The sequence below is a fragment of the Medicago sativa genome, chromosome 1 (assembly GCF_051527215.1).
Source record: "Medicago sativa cultivar Bolivia chromosome 1, Bolivia_mono, whole genome shotgun sequence".
Lineage (NCBI taxonomy): Eukaryota > Viridiplantae > Streptophyta > Magnoliopsida > Fabales > Fabaceae > Medicago > Medicago sativa.
The window spans coordinates 9,220,344-9,240,666 of record NC_140749.1 but is presented as its reverse complement, the minus strand read 5'-3'; the positions used below and the strand labels follow the sequence as shown (position 1 = coordinate 9,240,666).

At 34.3% G+C, this 20,323-nt stretch overlaps 1 protein-coding gene across 8 annotated transcripts; it reads right to left on the bottom strand.

Moving 5' to 3' along the window:
* Positions 1-1,699: 1,699 nt before the first annotated feature.
* On the bottom strand, positions 1,700-15,315 carry LOC146952403 (elongation factor 1-alpha-like). 8 transcript variants are annotated; one of them, XM_085701524.1, is made up of 7 exons: positions 14,789-15,314; positions 10,845-11,079; positions 10,232-10,770; positions 9,394-9,515; positions 8,826-8,911; positions 2,992-3,485; positions 1,700-2,895 (listed from the first exon to the last, which is right to left on the bottom strand). In XM_085701524.1, the coding sequence occupies exons 6-7, from the start codon at positions 3,451-3,453 to the stop codon at positions 2,011-2,013; spliced, it is 1,347 nt and encodes a 448-aa protein (XP_085557650.1). In that variant the 5' UTR covers positions 3,454-3,485; positions 8,826-8,911; positions 9,394-9,515; positions 10,232-10,770; positions 10,845-11,079; positions 14,789-15,314; the 3' UTR covers positions 1,700-2,010. The 8 variants fall into 8 exon arrangements, with proteins under 8 accessions (XP_085557650.1, XP_085557638.1, XP_085557645.1 ...); XM_085701512.1 differs by lacking the exon at positions 10,232-10,770; XM_085701519.1 differs by lacking the exon at positions 14,789-15,314 and having other exon boundaries at positions 10,845-12,658.
* Positions 15,316-20,323: the final 5,008 nt, after the last annotated feature.

Here is a 20,323-nt window from a genome sequence, read left to right as displayed (position 1 = left end):
CTATGATAATGCGGACCACAATGTACTGCAGCCAGCAAAACCACGCAATCATATTTTAGTGACCGTTCGATCAAGATCGAGCGATCCTGATTTGAGCTCGGACTTTTAATTAGACGACCAACAATGACTTGACTGTGTGACTACAGGGAAAAAGACACTGCAAGGAATCCTCTTCCCAACAATGCATGGTGTGATTATAGTCAATTCAGCCTAGAATTTTTAAAAAAAATATATTGTACACTACTAAAAATCTCATCTTTTGTTACTGAAATTTTGATCACTAAAGCACAAAAATTGGTCACTAATTTATTTAGCGATCGAAATAGAGACCTTGTTTTCTATTTTGATTGTCTTTATAATCGTTATTTCAGTCGAAAATGTTAGACTTCTTTTTTTACAGCAGTTTCTTTTCGTTGGTATTCATAAATAATTTAACCAACTTAATAAAATATTAAACACACTTTGTTTATACTTAACTAATGCTTCTTTCGTCCTTGTGAGCTTAGCTCAGTTGGTATGGACAATGCACCACCACCAAAAAACTAATGCTTCTTTCTTTCTTTTTTTTTTTCCGCCCAAAACTAATGTTTTTTTCTCTAAATAAGTCAATATTACAAAATAATTATTCTATATACAATAATTAACAAGGCTTCGGTCATAGTAAAGAAAATATATTAAATTTACAAGGTTTTCCATCATGTATCAATATATTCTTTTTTTAAGTTAATTGAATAACTGATGTATATAGATTATTATAAATCAAATACTTCAATTATTTAATATGAAAAGAGAATATTTATGTATAATGATAACCGGGTGGATGAAGTATATTTTAAAATTTGGATTGATGCTAACTCAACTCTTATAAAATTGACTAATAAGGTGAAGATTATTTTCATTTATAAAAAGATGTTTGGACAATATTTCATTTAATGAAAGATTCTTATTGGTTGGTATTTTTTATTTTGAGATAGAGACTCTTATTGGTATTTGATGGCAATGGATATTGTTAATTGCAGCCATTGCTTGTTCCTGCTGTCTATTCATCAAAGAGTTTGGGTGGTCCCCTTCTACATTCCACACTGTCCAATATAGGTGTTTCTGGAGAAACTCTAATAGCACTCCAGTTCAGATGTGGTCCTCTTGGTGTAGAATGTGGATTCAAGTGATAATGAGTTTGATCATTATATGCTTTTTAATATGAATTTTAAAATTTATACACATAATTCTCGAATTTTCTTTAAACTCTTGTCCAAAATTGTGTACATACATACTCAGAAATATCAGTATGAAAGTAATAAACTGTAAGCTGAAAATGCAATGCTCAACACATCAGTATGAAAGTAAAAAACTGTAAGCTGAAAATGCAATGCTCAACACAGCTTATATTTTGTTTTTACCATAGCAGCATGCATGCTGAAAAAATAGTGCACACCCTTCAAATTTGATCAACTTTTGGTCCATTTTATCAGTTGGATATGTGTGAGTATATAGATGATGTAACATGACTTGAAGGTTTTTCTAAACAGCGAAAACAAATTTAAATAAAAATCAGAAAACAAGCTCACAATTGTAAGCTCACTTTCGTGTAAATACCATATGTAGGCTCACTTTCGCGTAAATACCATATGTAGGCTCACTTTCACGATTTCAGGTCGATATGACGAAATATCAACACGATGATAAATGCACCCAACAATTTAAAACAAACAACATAGACTAAAAAACACATGGAGTTGATAATCCAGAACCAAATCAGCAACTAGCTGCAAACAAAATCAAATAGTTCTAACAGAAGACAAGTTAAAGCATAAACACGAAAAAGAAAAAGCCCTGCCACCGTCGATCAAGAACCCAGTTCTGGGAACAAAAGTTGCGAGATGACGGTGCAGACTTGACACTTAATCCGAAAAACAAGTTAACAAGACAAAAAATAAAAGTACTACATAGACCAAACCATTTATTGTAATCACCATAATAGACTTCCTTGGATACATCTTCCTGCACGGTTCACTTCTTCTTCAATGCTGACTTTGTTTTATTAAGTCCTCCGCTGGGATCCTTCTTCTCCACAGCCTTGATAACACCAACAGCCACAGTTTGACGCATATCCCTGACAGCAAAACGGCCAAGTGGAGGATACTCAGAGAAAGTCTCAACCACCATGGGCTTGGTGGGAATCATCTTAATAATACCAGCATCACCATTCTTCAAGAATTTGGGCTCCTTCTCAATCTCCTTTCCAGAACGCCTGTCAATCTTAGTAACAAGCTCAGCAAATTTGACAGCAATGTGGGAGGTGTGGCAGTCAAGAACAGGGGCATAGCCATTTCCAATCTGGCCAGGGTGATTCATGATGATCACTTGAGAAGTAAAGTTAGCGGCCTCCTTGGCAGGGTCATCCTTGGAGTTTGAGGCAACATAACCACGCTTGAGATCCTTAACAGCAACGTTCTTAACATTAAATCCCACATTGTCACCGGGAAGAGCCTCAGTGAGAGCTTCATGATGCATTTCCACAGACTTGACTTCAGTTGTCAGTCCAGTAGGGGCAAAAGTGACAACCATTCCAGGTTTTATGACACCAGTCTCGACACGCCCCACAGGCACAGTCCCAATTCCTCCAATCTTGTAGACATCCTGAAGTGGTAGTCGGAGCGGCTTGTCTGATGGCCTCTTAGGCTCGTTGATTTGGTCAAGAGCCTCAAGAAGGGTAGGACCCTTGTACCAGTCAAGATTTGTAGAGCGCTCAATCATGTTATCTCCCTCAAAACCAGAGATGGGAACAAATGGAATTTTGTCTGGGTTATAGCCAACCTTCTTCAAATAGGATGAAACTTCCTTCACAATTTCATCATACCTACCCTTCGAGTACTTTGGTGTAGTGGCATCCATCTGTTCAAGATAGCAAAAAACAATAAGAACTTGTATAAATAAAGTAATTACAATAATAATCAGAGGCACCTTCAAAGGGCTAAAACGTTCAAATACCTTGTTGCAGCAACAAATCATTTGCTTCACACCAAGAGTGAAAGCAAGGAGAGCATGTTCACGGGTCTGACCATCCTTTGAAATACCGGCTTCAAAACCACCAGTAGTGGAATCAATGATCAGAACAGCGCAATCAGCTTGAGATGTTCCAGTAATCATGTTCTTAATGAAATCCCTGTGTCCAGGGGCATCAATGACAGTGCAGTAGTACTTAGTAGTCTCAAACTTCCACAGAGCAATGTCAATTGTGATACCTCTTTCACGTTCAGCTTTGAGCTTGTCGAGCACCCAAGCATACTTGAATGAACGCTTGTTCATCTCAGCAGCTTCTTTCTCAAACCTCTCAATCACACGCTTGTCAATACCTCCAAGCTTGTAGATCAAGTGACCAGTGGTGGTTGACTTCCCGGAGTCGACATGGCCAATGACAACAATGTTAATGTGAACCTTTTCCTTACCCATTTGTCCTTAAAAGCTTAAAACCACAAAAAGATCTGCCAATTCAACAAAGAAAACAATACATAAGTACGATACCAAAGGAAAAAGAAAATAAAAAGAAAAAAAGAAATTCTACTATCAACAAAAAGTCTTGCCAATTGAACAAAGAAAACAATACATGTATGTGCCCAAGAAAACAATTCAAGTCAATAATTCAATATCAAGTTTGTAGGGCATAGTCACCAAGTGTTTCAGCAGATCGATCAAACACAACATGATACAAAAACAAACACGAAGAATAAACCACCAAATTAGTCCCTAACTTTACTTTGTAGGGCGCTCTCAAATAGTTTCATGAGATTACGAATATTTCAAAAAGATCATGACTCTATTAAACTATCATGTTGGTCCCAATATTTAACCATCTACTATCAGTCACCTTCCTATATTTTAGCAACTTATTATCAATTAAAACACTATGTTTAACCACTTACTATCAATTTAGTCCCTAATACGCTTTAAGACTAATATGAGTAAAATTTAACAGAGTCAGCTGGATAGAGTCCGCGACTTCTTTAAAATTCGACGAATTTGGTGGTTTACTCCAAAAAGAACATCGATATTCACATCATCACATGTTCATGTATGTTAAGTATACATGGACATACAAAACCCTAGATGAAAAAAACAATGTCATCATAACAAACAAAAAATTACGGATTCATAAACAAAAAACGATCAATACATAATTTGGATTCAGAATTGCGATTTAACATGTACATAAACACAAGATAGCTTCAAACCGAAAAGTAAAACCAGAAACAGAATAAAATACTATGATGAATGAAATTATGTTATTAAGTAATAACAGAAGTAAAATCAACTATATGAATAAGCTATGAATCGAAGATAAGAATGTACCGAACGATAACAAACGAAATAGGAAGGTTACCTTGAAGGAAGAAGAGAACTAGAGCAGAGAGAAACACTAGGGTTTTTTGTTGGTTGCAAGCGGTAGGGTTTGGTTTGGTTTGGTTGTAAGGGAAGGTTAGAGGGTTTATAAAGTGATGGAATTGTACTAAATTAATTTCAAAACAAATATTTTAAAATTGTGCTCAAAAATATATAAACAATATATTGCTAATATATTTCAAAACAAATATTATTTTTTTTAGACAGAATTTTCTAAGATTTTCACTTCACCTCTTTAAAATTAAAATAATTATGTAGAGTTTTACGGCACTTTGGTTCTATCTGACTCGAAAGATTAATCTCTACAACAATTGTAAATAGGGATAACAATTCCGACTAAAATTATCCACTTTTCAATGAGATTAATTTAAAATGTTAATCAATAATTAGTAATAATTTTTCTTGAGAAGAATGATTAGTAGTAATTTTAGTGTCAAAAACTAATAATTACTAATGAATTTATTTTTTTTGATAAGCCAAGAGCAAAATGACATAAAAAAGAATAGTGTCTAACTAGGTTGGACACTATTCTCATCAGTTGCCAATTGCTCATAAATATTATTAAAAAAAGGAAAAATTACATAAAAACTGGGAGGACATAAAACGTGACCCTGTCAACAACCCTAATGGGCAAAAACAAAAAACGATCCACAAAGTGGGTCCAACCCTAATCAATTCTAACAATTAAGCATGGGTCTAAAGTTTGGCGAATGAATCGATCGTCAACACGAATCGGATCACGTACCATTAACTAATGAATTTATTGAATTGTCAAACCTTTCTCTTATACGAGAGCACATTTTTTGTTATGATAGATGTATGGAAAGAAAGAAATGGTATAGACAACCTAACAATTGGACTTAAGTGGTTGCGTATTAAACTTCACCAAAGAACAAATCATTTAGAAGAACTTGAGTTTAATTTTTGTATGAAACAATTTTTGATCGGACTATATTTATCTCACAGTCACACTCCAGATTATTAGGGCCACACTCTCCTAAGAATTAAAGGGTTAAGACAAAAAAGAAAGAGAAATACTATTGTTAGTGAAAAATAGGCCAGTGAAAGTTTCACTACACATGTGAAATATTCTCTAACAGGTTAGACATCAGAGAGGAGGACTGGAACTATAACTATTATCGTCGGATTCAGGAGCATGAGGTGAAAGAAGCGTTGAAAAGGATGAGTAATGGCAAGGCAGTTTGGCCGGACAACATACCCATCGAAGTGTAGAAAAGTCTTGGCGATAGAGGAATTGTGTGGCTCGCAAAACTTTTCAACGAGATTATGAGGACGAAGAAAATGCCAGACGAGTGGAGAAGAAGCACCTTAATTCCAATCTATAAGAACAAGGGGGATATACAACATTGCGCGAATTATAGGGGAATTAAGCTAATGAGTCATACCATGAAGTTATGGGAAAGGGTAATTGAGCGAAGATTAAGAAAAGAGACTCATGTTACGGATAACCAATTTGGTTTTATGCCCGAGAGGTCGACTATGGAAGCGATCTACTTACTTCGACGCGTGATGGAGCGATATCGGACGGATAAAAAAGACTTACACTTAGTTTTCATTGATTTGGAGAAGGCGTATGATAGAGTACCTAGAGAGATTTTGTGGAAAGCCCTGGAGAAGAAAGGGGTGAGGATTGCCTATATTAGAGCTATCCAGGATATGTATGAGGGGACTTCGACTAGTGTGAGGACGCAGGATGGGGATACCGTAGATTTTCCCATAACAATAGGACTGCACCAAGGGTCAACCCTAAGCCCTTATCTTTTTACTTTAGTTTTGGATGTACTGACGGAACACATCCAAGAGTTAGCACCGAGATGTATGCTTTTTGCAGATGATGTAGTCTTGCTTGGTGAGTCGAGGGAGGAGTTAAACGGGAGGCTAGAGACTTGGAGGCAAGCCTTAGAAGCGTATGGCTTCCGCCTGAGTAGAAGCAAGACGGAGTATATGGAATGTAACTTCAGCAAAAGGAGAAGTGGGTCTACCTTGGAGGTGAAAGTTGGAGATCATATCATACTCCAAGTTACACGGTTTAGATATCTTGGGTCCATATATAGTACAAAATGACGGAGAAATAGAAGCTGATGTACATCATCATATTCAAGCTGGGTGGTTGAAATGGAGAAGAGCCTCAGGTGTTTTGTGCAATAAGAAAGTACCACTTAAGCTGAAAGGAAAGTTCTATCGGACAACAGTCAGACCGGCAATGTTGTTTGGTACGGAGTGTTGGACGGTTAAGAGCCAACATGAGAGTAAAGTAAGCGTAGCGGAGATGAGGATGTTGCGTTGGATGAGTGGTAAGACTAGACATGATAGGATTAGGAATGACACCATTAGAGAGAGAGTGAGGGTAGCACCTATAGTAGAAAAGTTGGTAGAAAATAGGCTTAGATGGTTTGGACATGTAGAGAGAAGACCCGTAGATGCCGTTGTAAGAAGAGTAGATCAAATGGAGGAGAGTCAGGTTAAAAGAGGTAGATGAAGACCTAAGAAAACCATTAGAGAAACCATTCGAAAAGATTTAGAGGTCAATGAGTTGGATCCAAATATGGTTTTTAATAAAACACTATGGCGTCATTTGATCCATGTAGCCGACCCCACGTAGTGGGATAAGGCTTGGTTGTTGTTGATGTATTATTGTTGAACTGCTTGTTATCCACTCACCACACCCATGTCTTCCGCTAGCACTAAATTTTAATTGGCCAAAGGTTTTCTCGAAATGCTTTCGTGAAGCTTTTTGTCGCAGTAAATAACATAGCTCAAAAAGAAAATACAAAGGTATAAAGCGAGAAGATCACAAGAAATTTTTTATATTAGTTCACAACTCAAGCTGGATGTTACATCTATTCCTACCCGTAAGAGAGATTTGCCCCATTCACCGAGGACTTAATTCTCTATAACCAAATTGATTAGAAGTCATTAACCTCCACTTCAAATGTTTGGTATTAATGTATTATTATTTACCAAAGCCATATTAGACCATGTGTGATTATCAAAGCATCAACAAACATACATGATTTTGATCATGTCCCACCAAAAATCAGGTCCCACCGAACCAACTCAAGTGTTTTTGATCATGTCTCGCCGAACCAACCTAAGTATTAGCAATACCTCTCAAGGTACCTATAGAAGTCTCTCTTATGCATTCCTCATGACCCATTCCTCATAAAAGGCTATATCCACTTTCCCGTCAATTACAAAAGTTTGAGTTTGTGATTATGTCTGCTATGACACAAAGTCATTCTAGGATTCTAACTCTCCATAGCGAGGATAACACAAATTCAATCATGTATCAATCCAAGTATTTATTTCTTATATAGAGAATATAATGAGTACTTGATTGATTTATCACAAGATCTACCCAAACCATAGAGGATTTGCATTTGCGCTCATCTTGTTAAAGGCTTTTGTGAATGTTTATCCTTTATGAACATGCCTTTTTCTTTTCTCTCATTGTATCTTTGTTTCACTAAATCATTTCTTATTTCTCTTTTCTCTCTACATGGACATTCAGCATAATCGTCTCGTGTAGTTAACTGACAAAAATTGTCAACCTCATCATTAGAGATGAACTTTCTCTTAATTATGAGAGAAAGACCCATTGAGAGCATATAATTCTTAAAATCTAGCTATGTATAAGAGTTTTTGCCACAGCAGTATTCTAGCTTTTGTGTAGATGAAGCCTTGAATCTATCTATGTTCCAAATGTAGAAGGCTCTCTCTAAGTACCAAATATTCAAGTATTCTAGACATACAAGGTTTTTATGATTCCTGTGATCACTTTTCATCAATATATTGTGTGACAACAGATAAAGTTTATCCTCGATGTTAGATATACTTAATCCAAAACTAATCGTGCCAAATATCAATATGTAATTTCGTGTTTCACTTTCCATAAGTAGATAGTGAATAAAGGCATATGTTGTATTGTGGTATTCCGCATATTGTGCAATCATCAGATGACACGTACTTAATAGTCGTTGTTTTGTTGGATATAAAAAATTTCTGATTATTACTTCTAGCAGAAGGTAAGTACTAGATAAACTAGTATCTGGCTGATCCAACAGTTGTTAAAGTGAACATTACAAGTGATAACATTTTCAGCGAAGAAAGTTGGTCACTCATAGGCAAAAAACACCAATTTTTGCAACTATACCACCAATGTAGTAATTATGAAGACAAACTGAACACAAATACTTTGGAAGATCAAAACCCAGTATAAAGCTTCTTATCAAGATGGGAAAATGTTATAACTAATCTATTTGTTGAAGTTAATATTTACTTCTAAACAACATTACTTTTTTTTATACAGTTTAATAGTGGATATTAGCTCAGATTTTAGTCAATATAGCATCAATCAACATCACCATGTGGGAACATTTACGTTCTTTTTATTATGGAATTACCTTGAATAGCTTGCGCGTGGCTCCATCATCATCCTCCGGAAGTTCTTTTAGAAAACTTGCCAGGTCAGCGCTTTTGGGTCCAAAACCTGAGCAAGGATAAAAAAACTGAATTTTAAAAAGGAGGAACAATCTCGTGAAAGAACTAAAATAGAGAACCAAAACAGCAATTAAGTCTAAAGATGGTATTTCAAAAACAACTCCTGCAATAGTATTTCAAGATTGATGAAGGTGAATGGAGCACATTATTTAAACCAAATAACTAGTATTGTCAATCACAAACAACTCTTGCAATCATCCAAAGTATACAAAGGGCAACCAAAAGAAATGTGAAAAGAATGGCTGATACATTCTAGGGATAAAGAAGCACTAAAAAAAATAAAAAAGAATCTTCATTATATCATGACAAAAGTCCACAATCACATTTGAAAAATAGATCAACAAAAATTAAGAAGAATACTATAATAAAGATTTCAGATCCAGAATCATTATAGATGAGATGATGCTGCATATATAATATATTGTGGCAACTGTTAGCATAAGCAATTAAATTACTATCTATGATACGTACCATTTGTAGTTTAAGTAGGATTATGGAAATTGAACAAGGTGCTGCATGAATTATTTTACCAAGCAATGATTTTGTTGGACTAGAACACATAATGTTTTCAATAACTTAAAAGTTGATGCTTCCTGCCTCACAGACAAAGCATAAAAATGTAAGTACTATTTTAATAGAGTACATGAGCAATTAGTATCAAGTAGAGATTTTACATTTTATAAGAAATAAGTTTTTATTATTTGGTTAATATATTTCAAATATTAAAAAACAAAAAGAGTATGAGGGATACTTCAGTCCTTAAGGATACTCCAAGTCAAAGTTCTTAACATACAACACTATCTTTTTTTATTATCCCTATCAGCTGAGCTAAGCTTACGAGGACGAAAAAGAACTATCTTAGAAACAATCAAAGGGATCATCACACCATTCATGAAGCCCAATAACCAATTCCAAGACAATACCATCATTTTCTCGACTAGGCTATCAACTAGAACAACTTGATTAGAGAAAATACAACTATGATTGCTCAATAGGTCCGTTAAATTGCTCAAATTTTCAGAAAAATGTTCATCGAAAGTTAGGACCCGATTGAGGTTTACACACACAAAAAATCGATCGGGAGTTACAATCCGGTTGAGCATATTAAGGGGATTATTGAGCAAGACCCAAATACAACTATTCCTTAATTCTCAATTAGCCCAAAATATAACAACATATGTCGTGGCAAGTATGAGGTGAGTTAGAAGTCCCACATTGGATTAAAAGTGAGTGTTGAGCAATTGATAATGAGAGTATCCATAAACTCAATGTCTTAAGGTTTTAGGTTAAGATGTGGTGTCCAACTCACTTGTGTTGTTGCTCTTGATCCAATATAGATGATCCCTCATGACCGAACAATGTTATCACAGTCAACGGTTGGACAAGAATTCGATCGGTTCCTTGTATCGAAAGTCTTTCTTACCAAGGGTGTTCAAGCGGCGTGTCCGTTGATGTGCTGGGCGTCAACGAAGGTGCATGCAAGTAAATGTGGACGAAAAAGCTTCCGCTTAAGGGAAAGCATATAACCAGATGAATAAAATGACTCACACTTGAATGGCTGATTGTTGTGCCAAGTCTGAGGTGAGTTAGAAATCCCACATTAGGTCCCAATGTGAATGATCCTTCGAGCTCCCCTCATAACCCAACAACATTGACCTCCCTTTTTCATTATTTACTAAAAGATACACACTTCAAGAATAACTAGCACTGAGATAACTCACCCAACATCACAAATTGCATCCCAAGCCAATGACCCAAATATACGACACAATTTTCCTAAATAAGTTAATTCAAGTACGTAATGCACTCTTCCATTGGAACCTAATGCAACTCCTTCCTTAGAAAAATCTAAAGGAGACAAAGATGAGGGATAAGGAAATATAAACCGAGGAAACAGAAAACATGATGTCATGTGAACTCACCCAACATATATCAATTGTCAGACTCAAATGAAAGTGGTTCAAGGTCTTCAAAGCTCAATGGAAATAAGACACCAAACCTTCCTCCCGAACAAAAAAGTCTTCTCCACAATCTAAAAATCGCCAATAACCCCTTACCACCTGCAAACACTATTGTTGGACGGGGACTGCAAAAAATCTTGAGAAGGCAACCATAGAGAACGAACTCGCACATCATGCCTGAAGGAGACTAACTCCCCTTTACAACTCATCATGCCAAAAGTTAGTTGTTATAATAGTGTCACTGTCAAATTAACCAGAAATTGATATTCATGTCCAAAATTTTCCTAATTAACAAGGAAAATAATTAAAAACTAAATAAACATAGTAACAAGAGTAATCCTTTTCAATGTTTTCTTAGTACTATATGTATAGTGTTTCACTTCTCTGGAGCGAAGGATAAATTTTAGATAACAAAATGTGATATTCTAACATTTGATCATAAAATTAGTTGTTAAATTTTTTCATGGTTATTGATATATGTGCATATTTCTGTATATATTATAGTCAAAGTAATGAGTGTTGAATAAAAGGAGAAGAGAAAGAATAAAGACTTTTGAAATATGATTACATGTTCTGAGATGATTGATAATATAAATAACTTGATACAAAAGACTAACCATATTTGATATTTCTACAAGACCCCAAATTGTATAGAAATAGGAAATCGGGAAGTAATTAATATATGTAGAGACTAATTTGAAAATATAATTATGTAAGACCCTTTAAGATGATAAACAACTAACCCTATGCAATATATGAATTATTTTCCGATTTCCTGATTTCTATAGGATTTGGGGTCATGTAGAAAGTTAGATGTGAATCCTCTTCTCTCTTTATCTTTGTTCTTTGGATTGGTTTTAATTGCTCTACACAAAGGTTATAGGTTTGTTCCAATTTGAATCTATATTTTCTTGGACTTTTTAGCTTTATTTCCTTTGCTATTTGTTTCGCTTTATCTTGTTGAATTCACAACAAGTGGCACCATGTAATCTTTTAAGTATTCACCATCGGTACTAAATGGGATATCGAGAAATTTGAGAAACAACGATTTCGGTGTGTGGAAAGTAAAGATGGAAACAATCTTGATTCAACATGTGTGTAGGTGCTTTGAAGGATGAGGCAAAAATGTTAGTCGCTATAACTCAATCAAAGAAGACAAGACGGAGATGATAGATAAGGCAAGAACTGCCATTATCTTGGTCCATGGAGATAAAGTATTGAGAGAAGTCATGAGGGAGAAGACACCGACAAAAGTGTGGACCAAGTTAGAATCATCGTACATGAGCAAAAGTGGTTGGCACAATGGTTATGCATGAAATAAAATCATTATTCGTTGAGGGTGCTAGAATCAAAATCGAAGGATCATGCTAACAAGTGTTCTAAAGACATTGTTTAAGAAATACACAAATAGAAAATATGTCCTGGAAATACAAGTCAAAATCGAATATCTTCAAGGAAGCGGTCGAGAACAAGGATAATTAGAAATGACAATAGGAAATGAATGAGGAAAAGAGTTCACGGAAGAAGAAAGTGAATGAGGAAAAGAATTCATGGAGAAGAATCAAACTTAAAAACTTGTGGAACTACCTAAGGATCAAAGGGTAGTTGGATGGAAGTGGAGGTCGATGCCTATAGCAGGGTGCAAGAATTTCTTGGACTTGATCAGTTTTGCTATAGAGGGTAATTCCAGCATTCAAAGAGAGCAGCAAGTGGTTGATGGGTAAATATTGAGCATTACCACTGATTTGAATTCAAGGTGGAGAATTATGGCGAGTATGTCTTCTTGTAACAAATATGTTTTCTTGTAACAAATATTCAATTTACTATGAGCCTTTACAATAGATACAAAAGAGTTACAAGAAATTAGTTTCAAGAGTTTGTTCATCTTCAACTCTTGAAACTAATTTTTTGTAACTCTTTTGTATCTGTAGTAAAGGCTCATAGTAAATTGGATATTTGCTCTCTCCCGCAAACACATCATGCTGAATTGCGTAAACAAACTTGGTGTGAATCCTCTATTCTCTTTATTTTTGTTCTTTCGATTGATTGTTTGATATCTCTGCACATTGGTTCTAGGTTTGTTCTAGTTTAAATCGCTATTTTCTTGGGCTATTTAGTTTTGGTTCTCACTATTATTTGTTCCACTCAATCTTGTTGAATCCACAATGGAAAGTTACTTTGACATAGATCATATATATCTACAAATTTTGACATTTAATCTATGACTATTTCTGACATCATCAAAATTAACATCAACAATGTGTGTGTCAAATAAAAGTGTTCATAAAAAAAATCTAAAGTAGAAATTAGAAAGATATATAGGTAGAGACAAAAAATGGAGGGAGAATATATATAAATAAAAAAAAAGGGAGGGAACGACAAAGAACGCTACTAAGTACTAATTAGCATAATTGACACCCCGATGTCAAATTTAATATTATAACATCTCATATAATTCTTTAGCGCATATATGTATTTTAAAATTCTTCCTCAGATTAAAAACTGTTATAATATAGATTGATCATGCCTATAAAATTTGATATTAATTTAAATCATTTGATATGTCAATGAGATAATAAAAATTAACTCGTTTAATGTATCTCATTTAACATATCAAATGATTTCATATTAATATTAAACTTTATAAACATGATTTATATTATATTAGTTTTCAATTTAACAGAAAATTTTGTAATATGGATATAGGTAAATTGCCCTACATTTAAACACATTGATATGTTTATACCATGCACTCTCTTACCTAGAGAGTACAAAAATAAAAAGGAAACATAAAAGTTGCCCCTTGGGATCTGTACAGTAACTCAAGGCACAACTTATTCCTCTGATATAATAGAAATTGAATCATGAATAATAACCAATATAAATATATAATTAAGTAACCAAAGCAACAACTCACAGGATTTTGTTTTACTGTTGGATTAAAAGATAACCTGCTTAGAGGCTACATGGTGGATTTGGTTTGGTTTTATTGGAACAAATGAAGCTGAGTTGAGAAATTTTCAACACTATTTCAAGCATTGAAAATTGTCAGAAGAGCATGAGCACACAAAAGTAATGGTATAAACATCATATACTAAAGACTTTTTTGTGCTCACTCTCTTCTGTCAATTTCTGTGTCCCAACAACAGCCTAAATGTTATGGGTTAAGATTCTCTCCATTTATCAATCTCTCTAGTTCTTTCATTTGAAGAGATAAAGACACAAAGAAGTATCGACTTCTGAAGAGATCACTCATTTTAATACTATTGTTGAAGGAAAATTCTATGGTGAAGTCATGAGAATGACTTTTCCGGTGAAGTTAACACTATAGAATCAAAAGTGTAGTGACTAACACCTCACTATTTGTACGGTGGCATCAAAAGTTCAGTCCCCACAGTATCATCAATTCATCAGATTAACAAGACTACATTTAATCTAATTTTATCCTACTTTGTTTTAAGTGTAACACCCCACAAAGTGTAACACTTAAGATTATCACATAATATCATCAACTATGTTTGCATGTTAAAGATGCCAACGATAAAATAGTACATGTAAGTCCAAGATGTTGCAAACATTACTAGATGAATTATTATTGATCATTAATCAGTAATCAACAATTTAAAAATGAATCAAACATTAAGATCAAAATTAACTTTTTCAAAAAAGCCAATTTCCTGACTGCACCGTAGAAGCTCCCTTTGTTGAAACATGGTTAATGTGGAATTCTTAGGGCAATTTCTATGTTCCAAATTAAGAAATTCTTTTATACCAAAACAAGTACATATACAATTAAAAACATCCCAGATATGGAAACTTCACAGGAATAATTCAAAAGAAGATTTCAGAAATGCAAAAGGGAAAAATACTAATAATTGAATCAGATCTGAGGAAAAGAGACATACCTGTTAATAGAATAAAACATCATAGAAACATATAGCCAAAAGGAGGAGAGAAAAAACAGCAGATCTCTAAAATTGTTTGAGAAAGGATAACTGAGTTGTTTAAAATTTAGAATAAAACACTGAAAAAATAAAAACCACATAAAGATAAATAAACTTGGAAGTGGACAAAAATTAAGATAAAAAAATAAAATAAGAAAGACAAACACAAATTCCAACCAAATCTTTTTTTTTTTTATTTGACGCACTGAAAAACACTCTCTCTACACCTGTATCTGTATCTCTGTCTCTTAATGAGTTAAGTGTTGTTTACTCAACTCAACAGAGAGAGAAAGACATGCAACACGTGGATAGGGCATGTCATCAGACCTCGTTAAACTGATGATATGTGAGGATAGAGAGGAGAAATGAGTGCTGCTGCTTTTGCAGATTGCACTATAAACAAGGTCTGAGACTGAGAGGGTTTCAACAGTAAAAATATCTTCATAAATGACAAATATGAGGCTTGGTTTGGTTTTGTTTGCTTGACCCAACCAACTCAAATGGACATGGAGTAGACTTTTGTACATGTGTGTGGCGTGTGTGAGAGTTCAAGAAAGAGAGAGACACTACTCTTAAATGCTCCTTTGCTTTTCCCACTTGTGCAACCGAAATTATCAGTATAATCATCAACTAACACACCCCACCACCCTCATTCTAGGTTGTTTAATGGGTGCCTTTTAGGGTTGTCGATATTACATACTCCCTCCGGTCACATTTATAAGCAAAAAACAACTTTTTAGGTTCATTGAATGATTAATGTATTTGACCGATATATAGACCGGATACATTAGACATTCAATGAACCTAAAAAGTTGTTTTTTGCTTATAAATGTGACCGGGGGGAGTAATTGAAAGGGTTTGTCCAGAAGTCCTAACTCAACTGGCAAATGCCGAAATTGCAAGGCCGGACGTTGTGACCCGGGTTTGAACCCAGAATCTCACAGTTATGTGTGAGTTTATTTTTAGTAGATTACCACTTCATCCAAGACAAAAAAAAAACGGGGGGTTTAATGGGTGCCTCTTAGGGTTGTCGATATTACATAATTGAAAGGGTTATGTTAATCGCTCTCTCCTATATTAAATGACTTGATTTGACCTTGTGTATTGATCATATAATATACTTTAACTATTCGTTTTTACTAATATCATCTTATATATAAAAGTTAACCATGGTGAATATTTTAGCCCTAATTTTAACCTAAACCTATTGCATAGATTTACTGTTTTAACCCTAATGCTTATTTTCTGGTTTAACCTTATCTGCTTCCTACTCTTTCTCCTTTTCTTATTATTATTATCTTCTTATCTCTTATTTATTAAAGTTAACCTGGACGCTAACTGTTGCCCTAATTTTAACCTAAATTTTATGCTTATTTTTACTGTATTACCCCTGTTTAATTAAACCTATTTAATTTAGTTAATTTAATCAAATTCTTATTTTCAAACGGAGAGATCTTTTATCTCTTATTTATTAAAGTTAACCTGGACGCTAACTGTTGCCCTAATTTTAACCTAAATTCTACGCTTATTTTTGTTGTATTACTCCTGTTTAATTAAACCTATTTAATTTAATTAATTTAATCAATTTAATCAAAATCTTATTTTCAAACGGAGAGATATCTTATCTCTTATTTATTAAAGTTAATCCGGACGCTAAATGTTTCATCCTATAATCGTTGCTCTTATTTTCAACTCATCGTTGCTACTTTGTTTTTACTAAACGGAGTCCATCCTATAACAGTTTCCTCCTATTTTGTTTCCCTGCTCCTACTTTGTTTGCAAGATAAACAATAACAAATATATATGCTACTAAATCTTGAGGTGTGGTGGTACTTGAAATTTTTAGAAATTGCAACTTTAGAATATAATTGTTCTTGAATGTATGATTTAGGGTGTCTCTATCACCCCTAATTTCCCAAATGTTGTTGGCTTCTACTTGAAAATAGGAATAAAACTTAATAGACTGATCAATTCAATATGCTATATTTATTATTATAAAATAATATGAGTGGATGGTAAGAAAAAAGAGAACATGAGTGGACCTTTAATTAAAAAAATAAAATTTAGTATAAGTGAACCAAGTGGATATGAAAGCATGGGTGGTGAACGGTTAATATGCACATGAGTCCTATAGGGGTCCTATATATTTCATGGGTGGCGGCTGTCCCTTTTCATTAGTACCTAGCTTCTTCCCTGTACTTAACATATGATGTTACGTTACGGTATCAAGGACGATGTCATGGAAAATTATGTTATGGTACAGTACCAACGTCTATGATTCTTAATATTATGAAATACTATATGACAATCATGACATTCATCTAAATTATTTTGTTACCTATTACCGTCAAATATTACCTTCCATATGACCCGTACGTTAGCACGGGTCGATGGACTAGTTTAAAAATAAATAGTATCATTTAGGATGTTGCTTGATTTGTCTTGATGAATATTCGTAAAATATCAAATTTTTATAATTTTGCTGATAAATAATTAAAGATATAAAAGATTAAAGTTATATTTTGATGTTTGTGATAAAATCAACAGTATCACTTAATATGGACGAAGGGAGCAATGCTTATAGAGCGTTAATTAAGAAGAAGAAAAAATTGTATTGATTTTTTTTTTTTTTTACATTTTCAAAAGTTTTACTATACAAGTTTTAAAAAAAATTATTATATTTATTTTCTTAATAACTAGTGTCTCAGGGACACTTTATTTTGTTGAAGAAATTGTCTCAAGGGCACTTAATTTAGTACTCCCTCCGTCTCAAAATAATTGTCTCTTTAGCATTTTTTTCTCTTTCAAAATAATCATCACTTTAGAATAACAATACAACATTTATTATTATTTTTCACTATTATACCGTTGTTTATTGAATTTCATTCAACTTAACTACTCCACTAACTACAATTAATATGTGTATTTTAGTCAATGATACTAATTTTATCATTAAAATCAACACAATTAATCATTTCTTTAAAAATCATGCACAGACCATAAACGACTATTATTTTGAGACGGAAGGAGTATTTCTTAAAGTTAGATGTTGATTGTTATTAGTTGATAATTTAATTTTTGTTTTGTTATTGATCTAAGGGCCAATACATATTTAAATAATGGAAAATGTTAACTAATGCTCCCGGACACTAGTTAAATAACTTAAAGGTTATGCTAACAAGTGCCCTTATTAGGGCACTAGTTTAGGAAACTAAAAATAATAAGTTTGCATTGAATTCAACAATTTTTTAACTTTTAAAAAGTCAAATCTATCACTTTTCACCATTTTTCAATACAACATTTCTAAGTTTGTACTCTTAACCAATTTCTTAAGGGTACTCTTTAACATTTCTCATAACTTAAATAAACTTTTATGAAAGTTAGTGCAATTAGTGCATTGGAAATTGAAAAAGTTTGATATTTTTAAAAAATAATTACTCCCTTCGTCTCACAATTATTGTCTCTTTAGGATTTTTTTCTTTTTCTCAAAATAAATTTTTTTTTTTTTGAGGAAAAGTAAACTCACAGCATTTCATTTAAAATAATATTGTCAATACAATGAGGAGGGGAGAGAAATATACTTGGGCTAGACTGAAATACAGACGCTCTAGCAAGATTGTGAGCGGCACTATTAGCTTGCCTACAAATAAAAGCTAGTTTAAAGCTAGCATGAGCAGAGAGATATGACCTGCAACTAGTAACAATAGTACCTAGTTCATTTTCGTAGATACAACCACTAAGCACATAATGAACTACGGATTGATTATCACTCTCATACACAACGCGTTCAAAGCCTTTGTCAACAGCTACCTTCATAGCAATGAGGAGAGTTGTAGCCTCACATTCGATAACCGGGATAGTATAAGAAAAACACTCTGTATATGCTTGAACCAAATGTCCCGAGCTATCACGGAAACAAATGCCAACTCCAAAACAACCTTTGTCTATGAAAAGGGCACAATCCACGTTACACTTAAGCCAATTTGGGGCAGGTTTCTCCCAAGATATTATAGGTGGTGGTGTAGACGTATGATCTTAAGAGTGTTGGATGGCTTGAGTACACCAACGGAAGTCTTGGACTACATCGGTTGCTGCCCTGCATGTTGTAGAAACATTAAATGTTTTATGCTCCCAAAGAACCTCGTTACGAGAGCGCCATATGCTCCATAGAAGTGCAACAAAACATGATTTTTCTATTTCAGATAAACCTGCAAAAATTGAGAAAAACAACTCTGGTAGAGTATGAAATGACAACAACTTTTGCTCAATTTTTCTCCATAAGTTTAAGGCGACCCAACAGTCTCGAGAGCGTTCACAGCCAAAGAAAAGGTGGATCTTATCTTCTACTGCGTCATCACATAGTACACATGTCGTCGGGCAAGAAACTCCTCGACAATGAAGGTTGAATCTAGTTGGAAGACATAGTCTAAGTAAGCGCCAACAAAAGTGCTTCATTTTTTGTGGTAATTGAAGCGACCAGACATCTTTCCAATTTCCATCAACTCGGGGGAGAGATTCATGGTCAGTGAGAGATATGCATAACTTATATGCTGATTTGACAGTATAACAACCACTTGGCGTAGATGTCCAAACAACTGAATCAGACAAAGCTCTGGAGTAGAGAGGGATTTTACAAATATCTGATACATCTTCTGTATTCATAATTGAGTTCAACAAGGTAAGATCCCAAGTATTTTGTTGGTGATCAAAGAGTTGTGAGACCGTCAAATGAGAGAGGTGATACAGTGATGGTGTTGTAGGCTTCATATTGTTACGAGTTCTAATCCACGGATCAGACCATACGTTGATACTTTTTCCGTCTCCAATTCTCCACCTATATCTAAGTGTTAACAGTGGAATGATGCTCCATATACTCCTCCATGTATAGCTTGGACTATGACCAAGTTTGGCATCCAAAAATCCATTTCTAGGAAAATATTTAGCTTTGAGAACTCTGGTAAGAATAGAGGAAGAGTTTGTGAGAAGCTTCCATCCTTGCTTTCCCAACATGGAAAGGTTGAAACCTTCGAGATCGCGGAAATTCAAGCCACCATAGTCTTTGCGGATTGTCATCTTGTCCCATTTGAGCCAATTGATACCGTGCGCTCCATTTTTCTTCGAACCCCAGTAAAAAGAGTTCAACATCCTTTCGATTTCTTCTCCAAAAGAGGTAGGAAGAAGAAAAGCACTCATGCAATAAGAAGGAATAGCTTAGGCAACTGATTTGATTAAAACCTCTTTTCCCGCTCTAGAAAGTGGTCTTTGGCTCCAATTCTGAATATTTTTCCAGATCCGCTCCTTTAGGTATATAAATATAGCTTTTTTATTCCTTCCGACCATAGAAGGAAGACCCAAGTATTTACCTTGGCTGATTACCTCATGTACCCCTAACAATGAAGTAATAGTGGAACGATAAGATGGGTCAGTATTCCGACTAAAAGAGATAGCCGACTTCTGATAATTTATTGCTTGACCACTAGCCGATTCATAGCTATC

What these genes read in the sequence shown, in the direction of transcription:
- LOC146952403 (XM_085701532.1), bottom strand. Translation starts at nt 3,453, where the DNA reads ATGGGTAAGGAAAAGGTTCACATTAACATTGTTGTCATTGGCCATGTC. An exon ending in TGATTTGTTGCTGCAACAAG is followed by an intron (nt 2,896 to 2,991) that starts GTATTTGAACGT and finishes TATCTTGAACAG; the next exon opens with ATGGATGCCACTACACCAAA.